The following is a 25851-nucleotide window of genomic DNA, read 5'->3' on the forward strand; positions in this document are numbered from 1 at the left end:
TATTTAATTATATTGAACATAGTTTAATATAATAAAAAAAATGTTAAATAAGATAATTAAAAATTTCATAATAATAATTATAATAATAATTATTATTATTATATATATGAAATATTTATTGTGGACTTTAATTTCCAATGTATAAACAAAATATATAATGCATGTTATATTTGATTATTATCATTATTATATATATATATATATATATATATATATATATATATGTTTTAATTTTTTTGTCTTTTGTAACAAAGTTTTTAATTATTAAAAAAAAAAAAAAAAAAAATTAACAAACATAAAAAAATTTAATTTAATGAAAAAAATACAAAAATTAATAAATACCATAATAAATTATACTATATAATATTTTCATATTGTAATAAATTTAATATAACATGATTTTTGGCATGATATAATATTATGAATATAAAAAGTTTTCTTTTGAATTACATACATCTTTCCAAGAACCATTATTTTTTAAAATTTTATAAGCCCTTTGCATTTCATTTATGATTGTTTTATAATTGGAAGGGAAAATATTTGCAACATTTTTGCCTACTTCAAAAGGATTATCTACAAAAAGAAAATATGATTCAAATTTTTTTAATGTCTGAAAATTTTGGTAATAATCATTTATATCTCTTATTGCAATAATACCACTTTTATATTTGTATCCATAAAATTTAAAAAATTCTATTAAAAGTGTAGAAATATCTACATATAAATTATTATGTATGTTATTATTTAATCGTTTTAGTTCATCTCGAATAACAATATCGTCTTGACAATATTTGCAATCAACACCCATTATATAAAATGGTTTTTCATTTCTTTTAATAGAAATATCTTGAAGTGACGGAAGTATTTTTGGTTCAGCAATATTTTGTAAAAAATGTATTATCATTAAAATTAAAGAAAACGATGATAAAAATCCTTTTGATCTATCATTAATATTTCTTATCTTTGACCAATATTTTAAGACTATACCCATAGTTTGTAGTCGTTTATCTATAGCTACATATTTTTGAATTAGTTTTGAATTTATCACTGCTAATATATTATTTACAGAAATGTCACAAGATAGTTCAAAAGACTTTTCACGATTATTACAATAAAAATGGATAATAGGTACTTTAGCTGAAAATCTTTGTTCAATAATACCATTATTAAAATTATTTAAGAGTAAACAAATTTTTTTTAGAAAGGTTATCTGATCTTTTCTGTTCAATAATATTGGTATTTGAATACATATATCGATATCACTATTTCTCATCCAAAAACCATTTATTACTGATCCAAATGGAGTTACATATGAATTTTTATAATGTTTATTAATTTCGTTTTGTAAAAAATTTAAAAATATTTTCATATTATTTATATCATTTATAGATGGTTTTAATGAATATTCTAATTTACTTAATTCATCATTTAATGACTTAATATTATTTGTATTACAACAGTAATTTTTTTGATTTTCTTTTATCATTGATTTTAAATAATTTTGTATATCTTCATTATTATTATTATTATTATTATTATTATTATTATTATTATTGTTACACTTGTTATTAGTATCACTATCATATGTATCATATATATTTTTTTCATAATATATATTATTAGAATGGTCACTATTTATATTCTCGTATATAATATTATCAGATTTGTTATAAATTTTATCCATTCTTCTTTCTTTACATAAATTATTATCAATTAGAGATTTATTATTTATATTCACTTCTCTTTTTAAATATCCATTCTTATTAGAAGATTCATTCATTTGATCAAAAGGTTTAATATTACCATCATTGATCATATTACACTTAGTATCATTACTGTAACATATAGTTTTCTTGACACCATTAGTTTTAATATCAAAATGTTCCAATTTTTCATTTTTTGGATCCTCTCTATCTATATAATTCCTATTCATATGTAATGCATTATTATTTCCACAACTATCAATATTTTCCTTTGCTTTTAATTCTCCTCTTTCTAATACATATTCTTCGTCTGAATCATCACTGCTGATATAATCTAAGCTACTATCACTTAATTTAAAGTTGGTCAGTTGAATTTTCTTATCCGATTCAATATTTCTACTATTCTGATCATTATTATATTTTTTTGTACTAAATTCATAAAATGAATTAACTAGCTTAAGAAGCTTTATATTGAATCGAGGTACATTATTTAAAAATAAATAAAATCGTAAAGAACTTATATGCATGTATCTTTTTGTTCCTAATATATTAAAAAACATAGAAAATTTTTTATAAATCATTTCATGGCATTTACACAAAATTTTTTAATTATTGATTTTTTTAAATATTATATGTTCCTTATTTAATATGACCTTTCAAATGGTATTGGTATTATTTGTTATTATGACCAAACCATTATTTTGAAAAAAATTTTCTTTGAAGGTCATTGAAAAAATAAATTCTATATATATATATATATATATATATATATATTTATATTTATAAAATATGTAATTCTTTTCAAAATATACACTTCATTTTTTATTATTACGTTATATTTTTTTTCTTAACAAAATAATATTATTTACACCTTTATATATTTTTTCTATGAACTTAAAATAATCATTATAATATTTTAATAACTTGTAAGATGCATTTTGTGTTTTCTTAAATTAACATCCATAAGAATTAATAAGATATTACATTGTTTAATAAATGTATTTTTCTATAACAAATTTAATTAAATGATTAATATATATATATATATATATATATATATATATATATAGTTTAATGAATATATATTTAAAAAATAAAAAAAAGAAAAATAGAATGTAATTTACTTCATATTAATCTTTTTATAGAACATATTTATCTGATATATAATATATATATTTTTTATTTATTCTCATACATAAATATGAATAATTTAAAAAAATTATAAAAAAGTTCATTATGAATTGTATTAATATTTTTATATATGCACATATATAAATATATATTATATTCTCCAGAGTCACTTTCCAATATAAGCGAACAACTTAATATGGTAAAAATTTTGAAAAAAAATTAATTCTTTTAAAATATTAAAAAAATATAAAATAAATATATATATATATATATATATATATATATATATATATATATATAACAACACAGATCACAAAACTGCGTATATATTTATAATAAAAAAAAAAAAAAATTCAAGGCGAAATAATAGATGTATACATATATATGTATATATATAATAATAATATACACATATAAGCTTCTAGATTAAAATAAATGTAAAGACAAATATATTATTTTTAATTTAATTAAAAAAGATATCTTTAGAAATTGAATATTTTAATTATCAAATAATAATTTAATTATTTAATTTAATTCATTTTATTTTAATACATGCCCCCCATATCACCCATAGAATTAACTGAATTCATATGTTGTGATGATTCTTCGTTTTTGGAATCTTTAAAATCAACAATGGCAACTTCTGTTGTTGTCATTAATGATGCTATAGAAGCAGCATCTGATATAGCTGTTTTAACAACTTTAGTTGGATCAATAATACCTGATTCGATCATATCTACATATTTTCCTTCTTGAGCGTTAAAACCTATATTAGAATTTTTTTCTTTTAAAATATTTCCTGCTACAACTGAACCTTCATGTCCAGCATTTTCAGCAATTTGTTTAATTGGTGCTTTACAGGCATCTTTAATAATATTAACACCAACTCTTTGATCATAATTATCAGTTTGAACTGAATCTAATTCCTTCGATGCAAATAAGAGTGCACTACCACCACCTGGGACAATACCTTCTTCAACAGCAGCTTTGGTAGCACAAAGAGCGTCTTGAATTCTATCTTTAATTTCATTAACTTCTACTTCACTTATTCCTCCTACTTTAATTAAAGCAACTCCACCTGTAATTTTAGCTAGACGTTCTTGTAATTTTTCTTTTTCATAATCTGATGTATTCATTTTTATAGCATTTCTTATACTTTCACATCTTTCATTTATTTCTTCTTTTTTTCCTTCTCCTTCCATAATTAATGTACTATCTTTGGTAACATTTATGGATTTTGCTTTACCTAAATAAGAAACAACTTGTGGATCATCTAATTTTAATCCAGTTTCTTCTGTAATAACTTTTGCTCCTGTCATTACTGCTATATCATGAACCAAGGCTTTTCTGTGTTCTCCAAATCCTGGTGCTTTTACTGCACATATTTTTAAACCTAGTCTCAATTTGTTTACAATTAATGTAGCCAATGCATCACTATCAACATCTTCTGCTATAACTAATAAGGATGATTGATTTTGTAATACATGTTCCAAAACTGGTAATAAAGATTTAACAGTAGATATTTTTTTTTCATGTATAAGTATATATGGTTTATCAAGTTCTACTTTCTGATCTTTGCTATTATTAATAAAGTATGGAGAAATATAACCTCTATCAAATTTTATACCTTCTACAATTTCTAATTCATGTTGTAGCGTCTTTCCTTCAGTAACTGTTATGGTTCCTTCTTTTCCTACTTTTTTCATGGTATCAGCAATTAGTTGACCTATATTTTTATCACCATTTGCTGATATACTAGCGACATTGAAAATTTCTTCTGTTGTTGTAACATCTTTCTTTATTGAATTTAAATACTCCAAAACCTTTTCTACACCTTTATTTATACCTCTTAATAAATCCATTGGGTTCATTCCAGAGTCAACAGCTTTGCAACCCTGTTGAAATATAGATCTAGCTAAAATTGTAGCTGTTGTTGTACCATCACCTGCTTTGTCATTGGTATTTGCAGCAACTTGTTTTACCATTTGTGCACCAAGATTAGCTAGCTTGTTATTAAACTCAATGCTTTTAGCAACTGTTACACCATCTTTTGTAATCTTTGGTGAACCAAATGATTGTTCTATTATAACATTTCTTCCTTTTGGACCAAGGGTTACACTAACCGCGTCGGCCAACTTATTACAACCTATAAATATAAATATAAATATATATATATATATATATATATATATATAATGTCATATTATGTAAACATAAAACATGTAAAAAAAAAAATAATAATAATAACATACTAAAAATTCAAGCATTCATCAGTACATATATATATATTTATTGATATAGATACTATTATTCAATTATACTGATAAATACTAAGAATATATAAAAATAGCGCACATTTAAAATTAACCTGTAAGCATAGCAGTCCTTGCATCACTTCCAAATCTTATATCTTTGGATATGTTTCTCTTCTGAATATTACTTAAAATTGAAACACACTTGTTTTTATTAGTTCCATTATTAAAAATTTTCCCACGTAATGTTGATATCATGGTTTCTACAATTTAATAAAATACCTTTTCAAAATTTTAATTTTTTACTCTTATTTTATTTTATTTTGTTATTTTTTTATATTATTATTATTATATATGTATATATTATTTTTTTAAAGTTTTACACAATATTTCACATATAATAATTTATCTATATGAATTATTCACAAAATTCAAATAAATAAAATAATTCACATAAATTATATTATATACATATAAATATTTATTTATTTAATTTATGAATCTTCAAACATTCATATATCAAACAAAAAAATAAAAAAATAAATTTAATTATTTATACTTATTATAATTTTACATATAAATATATATATATATGTATATTACATAAAAGTAAATTGATAATATGTGAAAAAAAATAAATAAAATAATAGAGTTTATTTATATATATATAAATTTTTTTTTCATCAAATATAAACCTTTTCTTTAAAATGCTTGAAAAATAAAATTATTCAACGTACATATATTTTTTTATTTATATATTATAGTACTATTTTATAAAGATGTTATATTAAATAAATGCACTCGACGTATTCATGTTATAAGTAAAATAATATATAACATTAAAATTTTTTTTTTTTTAAAAATATTAAAAAGGAAATGAAATTTTCTACAAAAACACATCAAATTTAAAATATGTAGATTCATTCATATGATTTAAAATAAAAATAAATATTAATTATAAATATATATATATATATATGTATATATATATATTTGTGAAATAATAATAATAAAAAAAAAAAAAAAAAAAAAGAGCTTACAAAAATATAGTACTATATATATATACATTATATATATATGTACATATAATATTTATTTGTTTTTTTTTTATATTATTACCTGAAATTATGGTATTATAAGGAAGAAAATTATTTTAATTTATTCTTTTGAGAAAAGGTGGAAAATTTTCTATTATATAGTTATCATGTGTTAATTTTTCTTGATGAATATCATTATGATTTTTTATATATTTTATTTTGATATTATATATTTCTACCTCTTTATTTATACAAAAATTTGGAGATTTTTCCTGTAATCATTTTTTATTTATATAGAAAATTAATATTAATATTAATATATTTTATGTATGAATATTTAGGGATATTTTTATATGTACGTTTTATTTCTATTTTTTTTTTTTTTTTTTTTGTGTTTTTTTTTTATATTCCTTACGTGTGTATTTTGCCAATTAAAATCCATTATTTCCATCCATTTGTTTGAATCTTTGTTTATATTAATTTTTTGTAATAATTCGGATAGTTCATCAAATATTAAGTTATATTTATGGAAAATAAGTTTAGTGGAACTATTAATTTTAAGAAGAAATATGGAAATATATACATATAAATAAATGATATGAAAAAAAAATATGAGAATACACAAAATATATATATTTTTGAATACATATTATTTTCTGTGTTTAATTACTTTTCGATAATTGGATTGCTGATGGTATTAATATAAAAATGGGTATCAACAGCTTCATGTATTCTTATCTATATGTGTAAAATTTATCAATTATAGTAATAATATTTATTAAATAATTAAAATGTATATATATATATATATTTTTTTTTTTATTTTTATATTTTTAAATTAGTACTTGCTTAGAATTTGATAAAATATTGCAGTCTTCACAATTATAAATCATTACAGATGATTCGACAGCTGAAACCCTAAATAATAATTAATATGTGTAAGAATTGAATTTAAAAAAAGGAAAAAAAAAAAAAATAAATAAAATAAAATATAATAATGTGTATTCATATACAATATACACTTTTTGAATTTTACCAGATTGTGCAATGTTTAATTTTCTGTATTAACACAGAGCTTAATATATCAAGTATAATAATTTCGCAATTAACCTATTAAAAAAAAAAAAAAAAAAAAAAAAAAGAGGAAAGAAAAGAAAAAAAAATATTACACTATATTTATAGATATATAAATAAATTATACTTCTTTCATGTTTTACTAAGTTATCCAGTAATAAATTAGAACATTCCGTTTCTCCAAATCCTTTTATTATTCTATATAAATATGTTTTTTAAAAAAATTAGAACATAAAACAATGGAACACCGCATAAATTTAATATTATTTTTATTATATATATATTATTTTGTTTTTATATATTTTTATTTGATTATTATAATTACCTTTTATTTTCCATATTTTGAAAAGACATCTTATATTGGTTTAGATCAATCATATTTTCATTCATTTGCACATCTTCCTTTTCTTCCAATAAATAATCGTCATCAGGTAGTAGGAAATTATCATCATAATTATATTCATTAGGAGTATATGCTTTTTCATTTCTATTTTTTATACTGGATTGTTTTAATGTTTCAATGTCTTTAATTAAATCTTTTAGTTTCTAATAAATTTAAAAAAAAAAATTTTACAGAAATTTATAAATATTATAATACAAAAAAATTATTTAAATGTATTAAAACATTTTTGATTTTTTTCTTTTATAAAAAAAACGGATATTGTACCTTTTCATAAATTATAAGCGAACATGTTTTTAGATATTGAAAATAAATATTAGACACTTTCTCTTTTAGTTTTATGGTTTGATCACTTAATTCATTTATTTCTTTCAATACATCATCATTGTATGTATCTTTTTTTAATTCTTCAATTTTTTTTTCAATGCCTATAACAATATTTAGAAAATTGAACGAAAAAGAAAAAGAAATAATGTAATAAAGGAAAAATGAATAAATAAAAAAAAAATGAAATAAAGAGAAAAGGATTATGTAATATTCATATAATTATAAGTATGTAAATAATTCATATTTTAAGATATATATATATATTACATTTAATTATTATACTATAAATATATTAACTGTTAATATTGAGAAAAAATACTATTTATTTTTAAATATGTATCTTTATTTTTCTATAGAACAAACCTTTTATTTTTTTTTGAAGTTTATCATCATAATTAGTATTATCAACTAGTGTTAAATCTTCATCCATTTTTTTTTTTTTTTCTTTTTTTATAAAATAACAATAAATATTAGTTTTTTTAGTATTTAAAAATAGAAAAAAAAAAAAAAATTAAAATAAATACAATAAGATAAAACAAAATATCGTGAAACCACTGTTTTTTTTTTTTTTTGTTAGCAAAAATTAAAACCAATTTTTAATTTATCCCCAAAATATATATACTATATATATATATATATATTAAATACATATGTGTAAAAGTTATTGTGTAGTAAAAATTAAAATTTTCTTATATAAAAATTATATACAAATATATAATATATTTTTTATATGTATATATGGTGTATATAATGACTATTAAGTTTTCTTTTATATATTATAGAAATACATGATATTATGATTTTTTATATTAAACATATTTAATATTATTGTAAGGTTTACTTTGTTTTTAGAAAAGGATAATTATTATTCATAATATTTTCAAAAAAAATATGTTAACTTATATATATGAGCGAACGTATCATCACATACGATAATATTTTAAGAGGGAATTTATTGTATACATAATATATATATAATATATTTCGTTTTTTTTTTTTTCTTTTTTTTTAATGATATATTATACATGAATTATTTATAATACTTTTTTTTTTTCTCCTTTTTTTTTATATTATTATACATTTTTAAGCGCAACTAAGGTAATCTTAATTTTACACAATATTTTTATGATCATTTTATTTTGATATATTATTTATTTTTATTCTTATTATTTCATATATATATATATATATAACTAAACGTTTTTTATATATCACACAAATCATTTTTAATAAACCTGAGTTTATAAATTATTCCAAATAGGTAAGTGGAAATATAATGTATATGAATATTATTCATATATATAAATAAATATAACTTAACAAAGGAATTAAAAACTATAAGTAGTTTATATTTAAAAAGTACATATATATATATATATAATTTATCTTTTTTTTCATATGTATATATCTTTTCACTTTATTTTTCTTTGTTTGTTTGGAAATTATATATATATATATATATATATATAGCTATAACAATTACATGGAGAACATTTTAGACATTAAATTTTTGTTTTTCACATTTACATATTTATTCATTTATGTATATAAAATAATATAAATGTTAATAAAATATTTATGAAATTAATATTAAAAAAGAAAAAGAAAAAGTGTGTGGATATTATTTGTATATCATATCCTTACATATATATATATTATCCTTTTGGGGCGTATATTATATTTTTATATATATTAACACATATATTTCAAATAAGCATAATAATATATGAAACATTTTATATTTTAATTAAAATTTTTTTACATTTAAAAATAATACGTTGGATATAATTTATTATTTTTTTATAGGGTTTTAATTTAAATACAGGAAATAAGATATAAATAAAAAAAATAATATGTAAGAATTTTATAGAAACAATATATTATATTTTTTTTTTTTGATATATTTTATACTTTTTTGTTATATTTTTATTTTATATCATTTAATATTTGTTTTTGAAAAAAACAGAATAGTACAAATATTAGTTGTTTAATTTTGTATAAGAAAATGAGTAAGGAACAATATCACGATCAAGAAGTATTGTTGGAGGCTCAAAATAATGATGAAATTTTGAAGGAAAATAAGTTCAGATGGGTAAATCCAGATAAAAAAATAAATAAGTTCATATAAATATATTATTATATTATAAATATATGTATATATATATATATATATATTAGTTGATTAATTTTTTACTTTTCTTTTTCTTGTACACAGGTTATGTTCCCAATAAAGTACAAAACATTTTGGGTATTTTTTAAAAACAACAGGAAAAACTCATAAAATATATTCCTTATTAATTTATGCATATGTTTGTATATTTATTTATATATATATTATATTATATATATACATTCCAATTGTTTTCTTTAGAGTTATTATAAAGAAATTGAATCTCTCTTTTGGACTGCTGAGGATTATAATTTTGATAAAGACAAGCAATATTTAGAAAATATTGATAAAAACATGTTGGTTAAATTATTTGAACTTATATGCTTTTACAGTTTAAAGTAAATTCACAAAATATAATAAAATAAATATATATATATATATATATATATATATATATATATTAAATGTACAAATCTTTTTTTTTTTTTTTTTTTTTTTTTTTTATCATTTCAGAGATTTACATGTTTATGAAGAACAAGCTCTTATTACCAGTAAAATGTTAGATATTATCCAGATACCTGAAGGAAGAGCTTTTTATGGTTTTCAAATGTGTATGGAGAATATACATGATGAAGTATATGCTTGTATATTCGAAACATATATTCCTGATTCAAAGCAGAAAAAAGTAATAATAAATAAAGTTATTGCATTAGACAGTGTTTTAAAAAAACAGAAATGGTTAACTGAAATATTCGAATCGAATATCCCATACTATAATAAACTTGTTCTTCTTTATATTTCTAAAGTTCTTTTTAATGGTACTTTAAATATATTAATTGGTTATTGCAAAGAAAATTCTATACTTCCTTGCTTATGTAATGTTCATGAAAAAATTCATAGAGATGAATATCTTCATGGAGATTTTTCCGTTATGTGTTGTAACCATTTAGTCAATAAATTAAAATATGAACATGTCTTAGATTATTTTAAAATGGCTGTTGATTTAGAATATCAATTTTCATTGGAAATGTTAGAACTCAATGTTCTTAAAATAAAGAAACAAGAAGTAAGAGCATTCTTAGAATATTTAGCAGATACTATGTTGACTAATCTAAACTACCCAAAACATTATAATTCCAAGTATCCATTTAGTTGGCCCGAATTTACAAAAGTAATAAAAAATAAAATAAAATAAAAATAAATAAATAAATAAATATATATATATATATATATATATATATTTTATTTTTTTTTCCTTATAGATTGTTGTTAATGAGAACGAAAAGACAGAAACTGTTAAGAAAGGGGAAAATATATATGGAGAAAAACAAATATTATTTGATGAAGATTTTTAAATTATATTATTATCTTATCATTTAAAAGGATATATTCCTTTTCCAAAATAAAAAAGAAATTATTCATTTCATTATTTCTTATATGCAAAAAATAAGAAGTATAAAACAAATATTTATAATGAAAGGATAGATTTTTTATTTATACATACCTATTAATATATAACACTTCAAATGTATACACTATTATATATATATATATATATATATATATATATATATTTATATTTTTTTTTTTTTTTTTTTTTTTTTTTTTAAATAAAAAATAAGTATACCAAATAAAAATATATTGCCTTATATAACGTCCTATCTATTTTTTGTAAATAACCTTATAATAAATACACAATTATAAAATTGTTATGTACATAAAAATTATTGAATATTCATTAAACATATTTTATAACATTTCGAAAGGGTAATGACTACATATATAAAATGAAGCAATTAGATATATATATTTAAAAAACAGAATATCATATATTATCTATTTTTACCATATATATTGATTAATAAGCAATAAAATCACATATATAAATTTATATATATATTAATTCTTTATAATTTTACATTAACGTTATACATATATATGTTTTCACACACAGAAGGAATGAAACCTTTTTCTATATATATATATATTTTTTAAAAAACTAATTACAATTATAATGTTAAAAATGAGGTTTTTTCTTTTCTCCTTTAAAATAATAAATACAAGCTTAATAAATTTTTATATATGAATACATACATAATAAACAAAATATGTCATACAAAGATATTTTTTAATATAAGAATAATTATTTTGATAAAGAAAAATTAATTCAAATAACAAGGAATTTTTTTTTTTTTTTTTTTTAACAATAATTCCTTTGTTTAAATGTTACTATTTATTTTTAATTTTATTTTTTTTTATTTTTTGATATGAATAGAAATAAATAGAAATTATACTATATATATATATATACTTGAAAGAATATTATATATATGAATATATATATATATAGTATAATTTATATTTGAAATATTCTTCCTTCAGAAATAATTATTATTTTTATGAATTAGTAATCAAAATGTATATTATATTATATTTATATATTTTTTTATTTGGGGCTTTTATTTATAAAAAATATATAAAATAAACAATAATATTAAATTATTATTTTTAAAAATAAAATTATTTAAGTGAATGCATATGCATTATTATTTTTATTATATATAGAATATAACATCTTTATACGAATTATTTTTATAAAAATATTTATATATTTTGCATTATATATATATATATTATATATATATGTGTAAATGGCCCCATTTATGATCGATGCTTAATACCTATTTATTTATTAAATTTTTTTATGAAAATATAAAAATACTAGCAAGGACTGAATATATAATCTTATATGCATCTCAATTAAAAAAAAATAACTTGGGGACATATGATACATATATATATATATTATATATATGTATACATGTATCATAATAATATTAAGTTATAAGGTTTTTATTATTATTTATTATTTTTTTTTTTTAAATATAATAAATACTAAATAAATAATATTATAATTTATAAATTATATTTTTCTTTTTCTTTTTTTTCATATGAATTAAAAAAAATTCAATTACTTTCCAAAATTAAAATTTATTATAAAATTTATAATTCTCTCTTTTGTAATATTTTATTTTCTTAATATAATTTTTATTTTAAAAAGTATTTCTTATAAAAAAATCTTATATTCCTTTTATATTATTTTATTTTAAATAAAATATAAACATATAATACCTACTTTATAAAAAATGGCTCATGTAATAACTCGTATTAATGCCCGTGAAATTTTAGGTATAGATATTTTAATGTTATATATTTTTTTTTTAACTTTGTATGTATAAATACTTTATTATATGTTTTTATATAAATATATATTCAAAGAAGCTTATTCATTTTTAACTTTTTTAGTTTATATTATAATAATAAATATGATAAATAAATAAATATATATATATATATATATATTATACATTAATGTATTAATATCTTTCTTTTATTAATCCACGTGTTATGTATTTATAAATATGTATTCTCTAGTTAACATATAATAATACATACATATACAATAAGAATAACATAAGAATAAAATTTTTTTCTATTTTTTTTTTTTTTTTTTTGTAATACAATAATTTTTTAGTGTATCATTTTATTTTATTTTTTTATTATTTGAAAATATATAATTAAATGTGAAAATTATATACTTATTATATATATGTTACATTTTTACTAATATCTGTAATCTTAATTAATTTTTATTGTTATTTTATTTTATTTTTTTTTATATAGATTCTAGAGGAAACCCAACTGTAGAAGTTGACTTAGAAACCAACTTAGGAATTTTCAGAGCTGCCGTACCATCTGGTGCCTCTACTGGTATTTATGAAGCCTTAGAATTAAGAGATAATGACAAGAGCAGGTACTTAGGAAAGGGTGTTCAAAAAGCTATCAAGAACATTAATGAAGTTATTGCTCCCAAATTAATTGGAATGAATTGTACTGAACAAAAGAAAATTGACAATTTAATGGTTGAAGAATTAGATGGAAGTAAAAATGAATGGGGATGGTCAAAAAGTAAATTAGGAGCTAATGCAATTTTAGCTATTTCCATGGCTGTATGTAGAGCTGGTGCAGCTGCTAATAAAGTATCTTTATACAAATATTTGGCACAATTAGCTGGAAAGAAAAGTGACCAAATGGTATTACCAGTACCTTGTTTAAACGTTATCAATGGAGGATCCCATGCAGGAAACAAATTATCTTTCCAAGAATTTATGATAGTGCCAGTTGGTGCTCCATCATTTAAAGAAGCCTTAAGATATGGTGCTGAAGTATATCATACCTTAAAATCAGAAATTAAAAAGAAGTATGGTATTGACGCAACCAATGTAGGTGATGAAGGTGGATTTGCTCCAAATATATTGAATGCTAATGAAGCTCTTGATTTATTAGTAACTGCTATTAAATCAGCTGGTTATGAAGGAAAAGTTAAAATTGCTATGGATGTTGCAGCTTCTGAATTTTACAACAGTGAAAACAAGACATATGATTTAGATTTCAAAACTCCAAATAATGATAAATCATTAGTTAAGACTGGAGCCCAATTAGTTGACTTATATATTGATTTAGTAAAGAAATACCCAATTGTTTCTATTGAAGATCCATTTGATCAAGATGATTGGGAAAATTATGCTAAATTAACTGCAGCTGTTGGAAAGGATGTACAAATTGTTGGTGATGATTTATTAGTTACAAACCCAACAAGAATTACTAAAGCTCTTGAAAAAAATGCTTGCAATGCCTTACTTCTTAAAGTTAACCAAATCGGTTCTATTACTGAAGCTATTGAAGCATGCTTATTATCTCAAAAAAATAATTGGGGTGTTATGGTCTCTCACAGATCTGGTGAAACTGAAGATGTTTTTATTGCTGATTTAGTTGTTGCCTTAAGAACAGGACAAATCAAAACAGGAGCACCATGCAGAAGTGAAAGAAATGCCAAATACAACCAATTATTAAGAATTGAAGAATCTTTAGGAAGCAATGCCGTTTTTGCTGGAGAAAAATTTAGATTACAATTAAATTAAAAAATATAATAAAGTAAAATATATATATATATTTATACATATCCTTATTTTATAATTTTACATATATATATAATTTATATGTTAAAAGAGAGAATTATAATATAAAATGCATATAAAAAAATATGTTCTTTTGTAATATTTATATATATATATATATATTTATATTTATGTGTGTATTTCTTTTATGCATGTATAAATTTTAATTAAGAGAAAGTAGGTATTAATTTTATATTTTGACCTTTTTATTTATAAACTTATAACACAACATATGATTAAACTGTACAAGAAAAATATAATATTTTGCGCGATAATTATATTATACATTATACGTACACACATACATATATATATATATATATATATTATATATTTACGTATGTCGAACGTTATTTTTCACAGCTTTTTGTGATAATTCTTTCATTTATGTTAATGATCTTCATAATATTTAATATTATCATACAATTAAAGGATATATATTAATAATTATTTGATTTGAATAAGACAAAATTGTTTATAAATATCATATCCTTTATATATCATTTTATTCATTTTTTATTTCCTATTTTTATATTTTAAAATAAAATAAATATTTCCTTTATACAAATATGGCTTCATATATTTTATTTCTTAAAATAATACAACATTTGTTACTGACGAAGAACACTTTTTTTCTTTTATCTTTTTTTTTTTTTTTTTTTTTTTGGAGAGAGGGATGTTTAAGGATATTTCTTTTTACGCATGAATGGGATGATATATTAATTCCATATAATAATATGAAATAATTCATATGTAATATATATATATATATATAATAATTTTTAAAGTGATTAAAAACAAAAATTAAATATTACACATATATTATATTCTATTTATTATAATATTATGAAAATAACTCATTTTTCATTTATTCTATTTTTCTTCTCTATATTTTGAGTGAAAAAAAAAAAAAAAAAATTAAGGAAAAAGATAATGATCAAATATTATAATGAAATGTTTTTTTCCTTCTCTCTATATATATGTATATATTTATATATAATAATATTCAATAAGTGTTATAACAGTTTCTCATTAAATTTATATATTTAAATGAATTACACAATAATAATTGTAAGTTTATATATGTAAGAATTTATTTAAAAAAAAAAAAAAAAAAAAATGTACCTTTTTGTTTTTACAACATACACATAAAGCGTCACTGTTTCATAATAAATTTTACTTGACAAAATAAATTATAAAAAAAAAAAAAAAAAAAAAAATCTCATATCAGCACGTGTGTAAAAAAAGGGAAAATATAATTAAATAATATGTATATAATAAAAGTGAAATATATAAATATATATACTAATATAAAAGAAAAAAATATATTTATACTTTTATATATAAATAATTCAGAACAATATTTAAATACACATTATCTTATTTTTTTCTTTTTTTTTACTATTTAAAATCCCTCAAAAAAAAAAAAAAATAAATAAATAAAATAAAATAATAAAATAAAATAAAATAAAATAATAAAATAAAATAAAGAACATGTAAAAACATGTAATATGTTTTGCGGTATTACACATTAATTAATATAGTTATTGTATTATTTGTTATTTGTTTCAAAATTGGGAATTTAATGTAAATAAATATATATAATATAAAAGTTGTATATATTTTTATTTTCCCTCCTTTTTAAATAACGTCAAAAATTATAGAACAAGCAGCACAATTTTATTAATATACATGTTAACATTATATAAAAAATATTTTATAAAATTTATTATCAAAAGTTTGTTTTTGTTTTTGTTTTTGTTTTTCTCTCCTACACAATTGATAACAGTTTTTTTTTTTTTTTTTATAGTTTTTAAATTTTACATTACATGTTTATGAATCACTTATTTTTTTTGTTCCAATATAAATTGTAATTATTTTATAAAAAGTATCAAAAAAATTAATGGAATCAATATGTGTAATTATTGATTTACATATATATTTTTCTTTATGTGTTAATAAAATATTTACCACAATGCAACCTCTTTAGGACAAAATATTTAAAAAAATTTGCTTAATATGTATACTATATTAACACGTTAATATTATTATATGTAAAAATTTATGTGCTTTAATTAGAACACATAAAAAAGGTGTACCATAACATGTACATAAATACATACATACATACATACATACATACATACATACATACCTATATCTATATATGTATATATGTATATATAAATATATATTTATTTATTTATACATAGCCTCAAATGTTTGTATGTAAATAATTTTATTAATCTGTAATCCTTTAAACATTAAAAAAAAAGACATTCGTTTGGTGTTATTATTATTTTATTTACATATTTTAAGAAATTCATAAACATGAGGAGTAAATCCATAAGAAAAGAAAGAAACAGTGAAGAAACGTTAGAAGATAATATTGATGAAATAAATTATTGTATTAAAGTTATTCCAAAGGACAAAAGAAATAGTAAAGGAAATGGAGCTATAAGATTAAGCACCTCACATATGAATAGAGGTAAAAATTGTAACTATTATAATCAACATAATAATATAAATAATATAAATAATATAAATGATTTTGAAACAGAATGTCGTAATTATATTGAAGATGTATTAAAAATTGATGAATATGTAAAACTTCCTAATAGCATAAATAATGAACAAGATAAAATAAAGTGGAAAAAAGCTCATTCCTTAAGAAATAGAATGAAGGAATATGATTTGATTACAAGAACAAGATTATATCAAAGTAATTCAGTTAATAATAAAGCAAAATTAAATAGAGAAAGATATATAATATTAAATAAAATACCTAGATACAGAGAAGCGTTTCCTTCAATTATGAATAATACATCAACAGATAAGATTAAAGAAGATATTATACGTACATATCTTAAAACACATGCAGCTTATTTCTTGTCACAAAGTAAAAAGAATAGTAATTTAAGTTTGAAAAATATTGGGAGAAGAAATACCTATTTCTCATTCAGAAAAAAATCAGATGATAGAAATAATTCCTTAATAAATTATAATAAGCATATGAATGATAAATCAAAGAGTGTAGAACATAGTAATGGACCGAATCTAAAAAAAAAAGATCGATCATATAATTTATGGAAAAGAATAACTGTTGATGATATAAAGAATACACATTTTACTCCTACTGAGAAACAATATTTAAAAGATTATAATATATTTTTAAATGATGCATTTAATAATTTTAAAATAAATCAAAATAATAATAAAAGTCAAATTAATAGAAAAAATCAGAAGAATATTACTAATTATGATATGATAAATAATAAAATATATGGACATATTAAAAATAATGCAAACAACAACTTATATATTAATGATCAAAAAAGAGAAGATGCATATATAATTAATCCTTCACCAAATAATATAATTACATCACCTAACGCAGAACAATATCCATATTTTAATAATTATTCTTATTCGGATAAGAGCAAAAATTTAAACGCATATAATACTGAAGGAAAAAGAAATACATATACAAATGATGTAAAACGTAATACAAATTATCAACATTCTAATACGTCAAATTATTCTGATGAATCTTTAAATATGTTTTCTAACTCTTCAACAAGTATCTATGAAAAATATAATTTAAAGGACAAAAATTTTGTTTTGAAAAGGGATAGATTTGCTTTGTTGGGGAAAATTAAAAACAATAAGGAAATAGAAGTTAAATTGGTTTTAAATAAGGTTTGACGAAATACAAAATAAATATAAGAAACAAAATATTTATGATAATAATAGATGTTGCAAACAGAAAAAAAAAAAAAAAAAAAAAAAAAAAAAAATGTATACTAAGAAATTATAGGGGTAAAGGTATAAATAATAATGTGTAAATGTAATAAATTGAAATATGTTATGATATATGTGTTAATCCTTTATTAATTAAAAATATTTTTTTTTCTTCTTTTAAATTGGTTTTATACTTTTAACATATATATATATGTATAATTAAAATTGGGATAATAATTATATTTCAGGAATATATTTGCGTTTCAATCAAGTATATAAATATGATGATTTATATATTTATTTTATTTTTTTGTTGCTAAAACTCCTTTTAAATTAAAATGCATTTATGTACTTATATTTTTCTTTATTTTAATTAAGTGTAAGATTGTTTGATGCTTATTATATGTAAATATAATTCATAAGAATTTTATAAATGTTTTTCAAAATGTATATATATATATATATATTCTATATTTTCTTTGAAAAAAAGGAAACAAAAAGCATGATAAAATAAAACAATTATTATTATTAATATTACATATATATATATATATATATATATATATATATGTTCATTTATTTATTTATTTTTTTTTTTTTATTTCCCCCCACAACAGCAACATTTGAAAATTTTAAATATAATGGTAAAAATCAAATTTATTATTTTTTTAAAGAATGAAAAAACTAGACGAATAGCAATATAACATAAAATTAAAACTCCTATACATTTTAATAATTTAATTATAATTAACTTTTTAATTTCTGCAGCATTAGGATTATCATTACCATTTCTCAAAGATGTATGATCTCTTTCACCAGTTGTATAACTTTGCTTATATCCTTTAAGTAAAAAATTAACAGCATTAATTATAAATTTGCTATTTTTTATTAACTCAACATTACTTATAAAATCGTCACCTAAAAACTTTTCCTTATATATACCTTGATCATATTCTCTATTATCAGATGAATCAGAATGCTCTTCATTTTTTTTTATTTCTTCAGTATTATTTAATAATTTTTCAGTACTATAATTTGTATTATGTTCCTTCTTATTTTCTTCTATTATATTTGTATTATCATTAGGAATAGATGATGTAATAATTCCATGGGAGTTTATTTTTTCGTTATTTATATTTTTTGCAGATACTGAAAAAAATTTTAAGTTAAGATTAAGTATTATACAAATAGACAGAACAATTAATAATTTATATATTTTTCGCAGTTTTTTTTTTTTTTTTTTTGGCATCTTTTTAAGGGAATGATTTTTAAGATCATACACACAAATATTATTTTCCATCACAATAAAATAGAAAAATAAAAATAAAGAGCAAGAACGATAATTAGGTCTAATATAGCAATGAATATTACCATATGATTAATTACGACAATTGACAAAAAAAAAAATAAAATATTATTACATATATATATATATATATATATATATATGTATAATATATTTTATTATATATATTTTTATTTTTTATTTTTATTTGTTTTCCCTCTTTTCCTTTTGTTAATGAAGAATAATTGATCTCTTGAATGTAAAGAAGACATTTTTAAAATATTTCCAAAAAAATAATATTTAATATATTTATGTATTGGCTATAATATATATATTTATAGTTTGTCTAATTTTATTTTATTCCATAAATTAAGGAATTTATATATTTAAAAAAAGTTTGTTATAAAAAAATATTTATGGATAATATAAATATTAAACAATAACAAAAATAAACACCTATATTATACATTTATCTATATATAATATTGTTATAATAATATGAATCTTATATTTTATTATTCTATTTATTATAGAATACATAATATTAGGAGATAGGAATTTTATAATATTTATTGATGTATACATATATATATATATATATATATCGGTTTATATATGAATATATTTTTTTACGTAAGAATATCATTATTAGTGAAAGGGGAAAAAATTATTTTCGTTTATTATTTTTTGAGAATAGAACAACATCATATCTAAGTATAAACGTGTAAAAATTTTTCACCATTTTTTTTTTTCTAATTAATAAATAATATATATATATATTTATATATGTATTTTTTTTTCATATACATAATTTATTAATATTTTATAACAGTGTTATTTATTTTATGTTTTTTCTTCTTAAATTATATATAATAATTTAGAAAAAATGGGCATTATATTTATATTACATTGTTTCTAAAAAACATTAATTCTTTTAAAATATATTATGAATTTGTTAAAAAATAAAAAAAAAATTCAATTCATATAAATTAATAGGAAGAATTTTATTGCAATTATAAATTTTTTGATATTATTACAATTTTTCGATGAAAAAAAAAATATATATAATTCTATATATAAAATAAAAAAATTGTGATTCAAATTATATATAGATAATATTATATATGGATATATATTTATATGTAATATTAAATATATATATATATATATATATTATATATTATATACAAATTAAAAAATTTTGCGAATTAAAAAAAAAAAATTCTCTTATTTTATAAGAATAAATGAAAAAAAATTTAAGACTAATTTTAAATTTAATTTTTCTATAATATAATTTTTTTTATTTAAGTTATATCATATTATATATATATATATAATAATATATATCATAATTACGAATATATATAATTATAATATATAATGATTACATTGAGGAATTATTATGGTTTTAAAAAAAATAGAAATTGAATGATAAATAATTATTATATAATTATTTATAATATTATATAACCCATATAAAATATATATGATTTTATTTTTATTTGTTAAAATATATATTTTACAATTGTTGATATATTTATTAATGAAATAAATTTTATAAATTAGATTTATACATACATATATATATATATATATATATATATATATTTGTTTACTTTTTTTTCCTTAAAAATTATATATTCTTATAAAATACATATAATATATATATATATATATAAGAAATAATATTTTTATAGATTTATATTATATATGTCATTTTTTAATGAACATAATATTCTATATATAATAAAAATATGAGTAAAAATGATTTTAACAACAGGATTTTAAATAATTATGAAAAACAAAAAGTTCTTGAAGAATCAAATAACTATTTAAAGATTTTGTCACATAATAAGAATGTATCGAGTAACAACAAGAATAATATAAATTTGAGAAAAGATGAAGAGGATGTAGGAATGACATCTATGGAAGAAAAAATATGTTTCGATGAAAAGATAGAAGTTGAAGAAGTTTTTACTCTTGAAATATTAATAAAAATATTGAGTAAAATATTTTTGAAGGGTAATTATTCTTTAACAAAAGATGATATAAATATTACGAATTGTAAAGTTATGATATTTGAATCTAAATATCATTTAAATAATACAAATGATGAAGTGGAAGATTTTATTAATATGTTATTTTATTTTCAAAATAAGAATTATTTAATATTTATAATATACTGTTTAAATAAAAAGAACATTGTTTATTTAAACTTCTTTAATCCATTATTAAGTGAGAAAGAAACTATCGAAGCATTTAATTTATTTTTTATGAACAATTTCTTTCCACATATTATTTTAGGATTAAACAATGGAAGAATTCTTTTATATAACCATGAAGGTATAATGTGTATGTATAATAAATTTGTTGAATACAAATTAAAAAATATTTTTATTGAAAATCAAAAAGATTATATTTTATTTTTATATGAAAATAATATAATTGTAAATTCAAATATACATTTAATTAAAAGGGCTTTAGAAACCAATTCTAAAACTTTACCTTATGATTATATGTTTACTATAAATAAAAATATTTCCTTAAGTCATATAATATTGAGATGTGATAATTCTTATGATTTATTAAAAAAAGAATTATATACTATGTATAATAAAGAAGATTTAATGCGTTATATAAATGATAATATAAATACAAATCCAAATACATATAGTGGTAATATTAACTATATTATCACATCTAAAACTATAACTTTGTCTATTCTAAATATTATAAAACCAAACACACCAAATGATTTCTTAAGTAGAAAAGAAAATTTTAGTACATCCGAGAAATTAAGTTCAAAAATTAATAATTTTATAAAAAATATTTTTACCAAAAAAAATGAAAATGTACCAACATCTTCTGCATCATCCGTTTTACCATCTTCTGTTTCAATTAATCAAGTAGATTATAATATGAATAGTAATAATACTAGTACAAATGATATACTTAATTCAAAAATAGTTCATTCATTTAATGATTCAAAAAGACAAATAATAGATATATGTATATGCCCATGGAATACAAACTTATTATTAGCTTTAGATAATTTAGGAAGAATTTCCTTATTTAATTTATCTACCTTAAATATTCTGTACATGTGGAAAAGTTATAGATCAGCATTTATGAGCTTTATACAAAAACAAAATTATAATTGCTATCGTCGTCAGAACAAAAAAAAATTTCAAGATACACCATTCAATCAATTTGATAAAGGAATTTTATTTTATTTAAAAAATAGAAGCTTAATAGAAATTTGGGATTTTAAAACATTGAATAAAATATATTGTGTAAGAACATATGAATGTCCAATCTTTTCTAAACTATTTTTTGGTGAAAATAATGTACCCAATAAAGTCATTCTTTTTAATTCAAGTCATCATGTATTTTTAATGAATACAAATTTTGAGTTGTTGTATTTAAAATGGGTCTAATTTATTTTTATTATTATTTTATATTAAACAAACAAAGGGAAAAAAAAAAAAAAAAAATAATAAAAATAAAAAAAAAAAAAAATAAGTAAAATAAGAATCATTATTTTATTATTGTTGATGTGCATTTAATATGATATATATATATATATGTATACTTTATAAATTTATTAGTTATATTTTTTTTTTTTTTTTTTTTGAACATACCAAATTTATAAATATATACTTGATTATGAAAATTATTATTATTATTAAAAAAAAAAAAAAAATTTAATATTCAGTCCTATATATAAATTATTAAAAGAAAGAGTTCAAAATTTTAATATTGGATTGTATGTACTATGTGTAGATTAATTTGTAGGCATAGGATTATCAGTACATTCTATTTTTCAATCATATCAATTTTTTATGAATGTCAATACATGTAACATTATAATTAAGGTTCATATATAATAAATACAGATTCTACACTATTTCCTTTTCCTTTTTACATCTCAATATATAGCCTCATTAATTGTATCAATTGTTAGGACTATTATAGGCATAAATTTTCTAATAGTTTTCTCTGTTAAGTATTTAAAAATAAAAAGAAAGCATTAAAAAAATATAAGTATTTATGTATAATAATTTATTATACATTAATGAACTTTTTTATAAGAAATATGCGCTTAAAATAAATTATCATTCTAATAAAGATTTACAGAATAACAATGCTTGTAAAATTATTTGTAGTCTCAGATGTATTTATTCAGTACAAGAAAAATAATAAGTATTCTTTGAATAATAGCTATGTACAACAAAAAAAAAAAAACTTTAGTTAAAATAAATACTTATTAGGCACAATAAATAAATACTCATTATATTTTTAATACAATTATATATATTCTTTTTTTTTTTTTGTGTAATATTTATAATATTCTTTTTCATAAATATGATATATATTGCTTAATTATTTTTATCTTTATTTGCTTATATATATATATATATATATATTTTATACAAAACCATATTTTACAAATAGTTTTAAAATTTTTTTCATTTATTTAGAATCAAATTGTATAGAACATTTTTACATTATAATTGTTATCCTTTTTTTTTTTTTTTTGCCTATTATTATGGAAAACCTTTATTTTAATGATTTTTAACTTTTATTATTATGTATAAATTTCTTGATTTCAAATAACATTTCGGATGTTGAGAAATACTTAATAAAAAAAAACATACAAATATGTTTTTGAGTTTCCATATAAAAAAGTCAATAACCCACCAATTATTTAAAACTGTTTTTTCGTGTAATTAAATAATATGAAATTAATTATACTTATTTGTATTTTTTCTTTAAATAAAAGTTTAAAATATCATATATGAATTTAAAATTATATATATTACACTTACATAGAACGTTATAGAATCCATTCTAACAATGTGAAAAATACAGAATATAAATATATTCCTTAAAAAAATATTACAAAACATATTTCGCATGTAAATAAAAAAAAAAAAAACAAACAACAGATAACGTTTTCTCACTTTAAATAAATGTAAAATTTTAGGTTGCTTATATATATCAATATATATAATCATTTTATTTAATAATATGTAAAATTATTCATATATACATATATTTCTGTTTTAGAAATAATAAATCTGTTTAAATCATAAGATAATTACTGAGACTATATCCCAATATAAATATTTATGTATATTTTTAAACAGCATAAAAATAAATATCATGAATTATGAAAAAAAAAAAATTAAATAAATATAAATTAATTAAAAAAAATTAATATATATATATATATATATATATATATATACAATGTATACAATTTCATACGTTATAAACGTTTAGTTTATTTTACTCATTATTATTTTTTATTCTTCAAATAAAACATCGTGAAATTCTTCAAAGTCCCAATAAAATATTTTTTCTCATCCTTTTAATTCATTTTCTACAAGACAGATTAAACCATCTTAATTAAAATAATCTTGTTCATGAATGCCTTCCTATTCTTTAGTATCTGCCCATTGTATCATCATATATCCTAACGATTCTACATCTTATTGGATTTTTACTCAGGTTTCTATATAACCTACCCCTTTCTCTCTTAAAATATTTTCAAATGATTCTCTAATGGTATTTCTAAATTCAGGTAACATAATTTTGAGTAAACATGTTAACATATATCCGAAATTTTTACTTTTTTCTTTTTCTGATTAAAGAGCTTACAACATTAGTTATTTCTAAGTCCTTATTATAATATGTTGTAAAAGACCTTTCAGTATGTAGAATACTACCAAGTTCGAAGGAACAATAGAAACGTGTACAAATCATTACC

The 25851-nt window shown here is 18.4% G+C and overlaps 8 protein-coding genes across 8 annotated transcripts; 4 read left to right on the forward strand and 4 right to left on the reverse strand.

Annotated features, from left to right (window-relative positions):
• Nucleotides 1-418: 418 nt before the first annotated feature.
• On the reverse strand, nt 419-2230 carry PADL01_1013900 (conserved Plasmodium protein, unknown function; the record flags this gene model as incomplete). The annotated part of the gene is made up of 1 exon (XM_028682198.1): nt 419-2230. One exon carries the CDS (start codon nt 2228-2230, stop codon nt 419-421), a length of 1812 nt encoding a protein of 603 aa, XP_028538500.1.
• A 1149-nt stretch (nt 2231-3379) lies between these two features.
• PADL01_1014000 (heat shock protein 60) lies at nt 3380-5344 on the reverse strand (the record flags this gene model as incomplete). Its single annotated transcript, XM_028682199.1, has 2 exons — nt 3380-4980; nt 5203-5344. 2 exons carry the CDS (start codon nt 5342-5344, stop codon nt 3380-3382), a joined length of 1743 nt encoding a protein of 580 aa, XP_028538501.1.
• An 895-nt stretch (nt 5345-6239) lies between these two features.
• PADL01_1014100 (tubulin binding cofactor c, putative) lies at nt 6240-8354 on the reverse strand (the record flags this gene model as incomplete). The annotated part of the gene is made up of 9 exons (XM_028682200.1): nt 6240-6395; nt 6539-6671; nt 6794-6861; nt 6969-7041; nt 7160-7233; nt 7341-7395; nt 7523-7743; nt 7865-8025; nt 8288-8354. 9 exons carry the CDS (start codon nt 8352-8354, stop codon nt 6240-6242), a joined length of 1008 nt encoding a protein of 335 aa, XP_028538502.1.
• Nucleotides 8355-9929: 1575 nt separating this feature from the next.
• PADL01_1014200 (ribonucleotide reductase small subunit, putative) lies at nt 9930-11389 on the forward strand (the record flags this gene model as incomplete). Its single annotated transcript, XM_028682201.1, has 5 exons — nt 9930-10016; nt 10140-10172; nt 10296-10432; nt 10548-11205; nt 11297-11389. 5 exons carry the CDS (start codon nt 9930-9932, stop codon nt 11387-11389), a joined length of 1008 nt encoding a protein of 335 aa, XP_028538503.1.
• Nucleotides 11390-13180: 1791 nt separating this feature from the next.
• PADL01_1014300 (enolase) lies at nt 13181-15016 on the forward strand (the record flags this gene model as incomplete). The annotated part of the gene is made up of 2 exons (XM_028682202.1): nt 13181-13223; nt 13719-15016. The coding sequence occupies 2 exons, from the start codon at nt 13181-13183 to the stop codon at nt 15014-15016; spliced, it is 1341 nt and encodes a 446-aa protein (XP_028538504.1).
• A 2367-nt stretch (nt 15017-17383) lies between these two features.
• On the forward strand, nt 17384-18757 carry PADL01_1014400 (conserved Plasmodium protein, unknown function; the record flags this gene model as incomplete). The annotated part of the gene is made up of 1 exon (XM_028682204.1): nt 17384-18757. The coding sequence occupies one exon, from the start codon at nt 17384-17386 to the stop codon at nt 18755-18757; it is 1374 nt and encodes a 457-aa protein (XP_028538505.1).
• A 634-nt stretch (nt 18758-19391) lies between these two features.
• Nucleotides 19392-20167, reverse strand: PADL01_1014500 (conserved Plasmodium protein, unknown function; the record flags this gene model as incomplete). Its single annotated transcript, XM_028682205.1, is given in 2 exon segments — nt 19392-20084; nt 20102-20167. The coding sequence occupies 2 exon segments, from the start codon at nt 20165-20167 to the stop codon at nt 19392-19394; spliced, it is 759 nt and encodes a 252-aa protein (XP_028538506.1).
• Nucleotides 20168-21832: 1665 nt separating this feature from the next.
• On the forward strand, nt 21833-23515 carry PADL01_1014600 (conserved Plasmodium protein, unknown function; the record flags this gene model as incomplete). The annotated part of the gene is made up of 1 exon (XM_028682206.1): nt 21833-23515. One exon carries the CDS (start codon nt 21833-21835, stop codon nt 23513-23515), a length of 1683 nt encoding a protein of 560 aa, XP_028538507.1.
• Nucleotides 23516-25851: the final 2336 nt, after the last annotated feature.

Source organism: Plasmodium sp. gorilla clade G2, assembly GCF_900097015.1.
Source record: "Plasmodium sp. gorilla clade G2 genome assembly, chromosome: 10".
NCBI lineage: Eukaryota > Apicomplexa > Aconoidasida > Haemosporida > Plasmodiidae > Plasmodium > Plasmodium adleri (nom. inval.).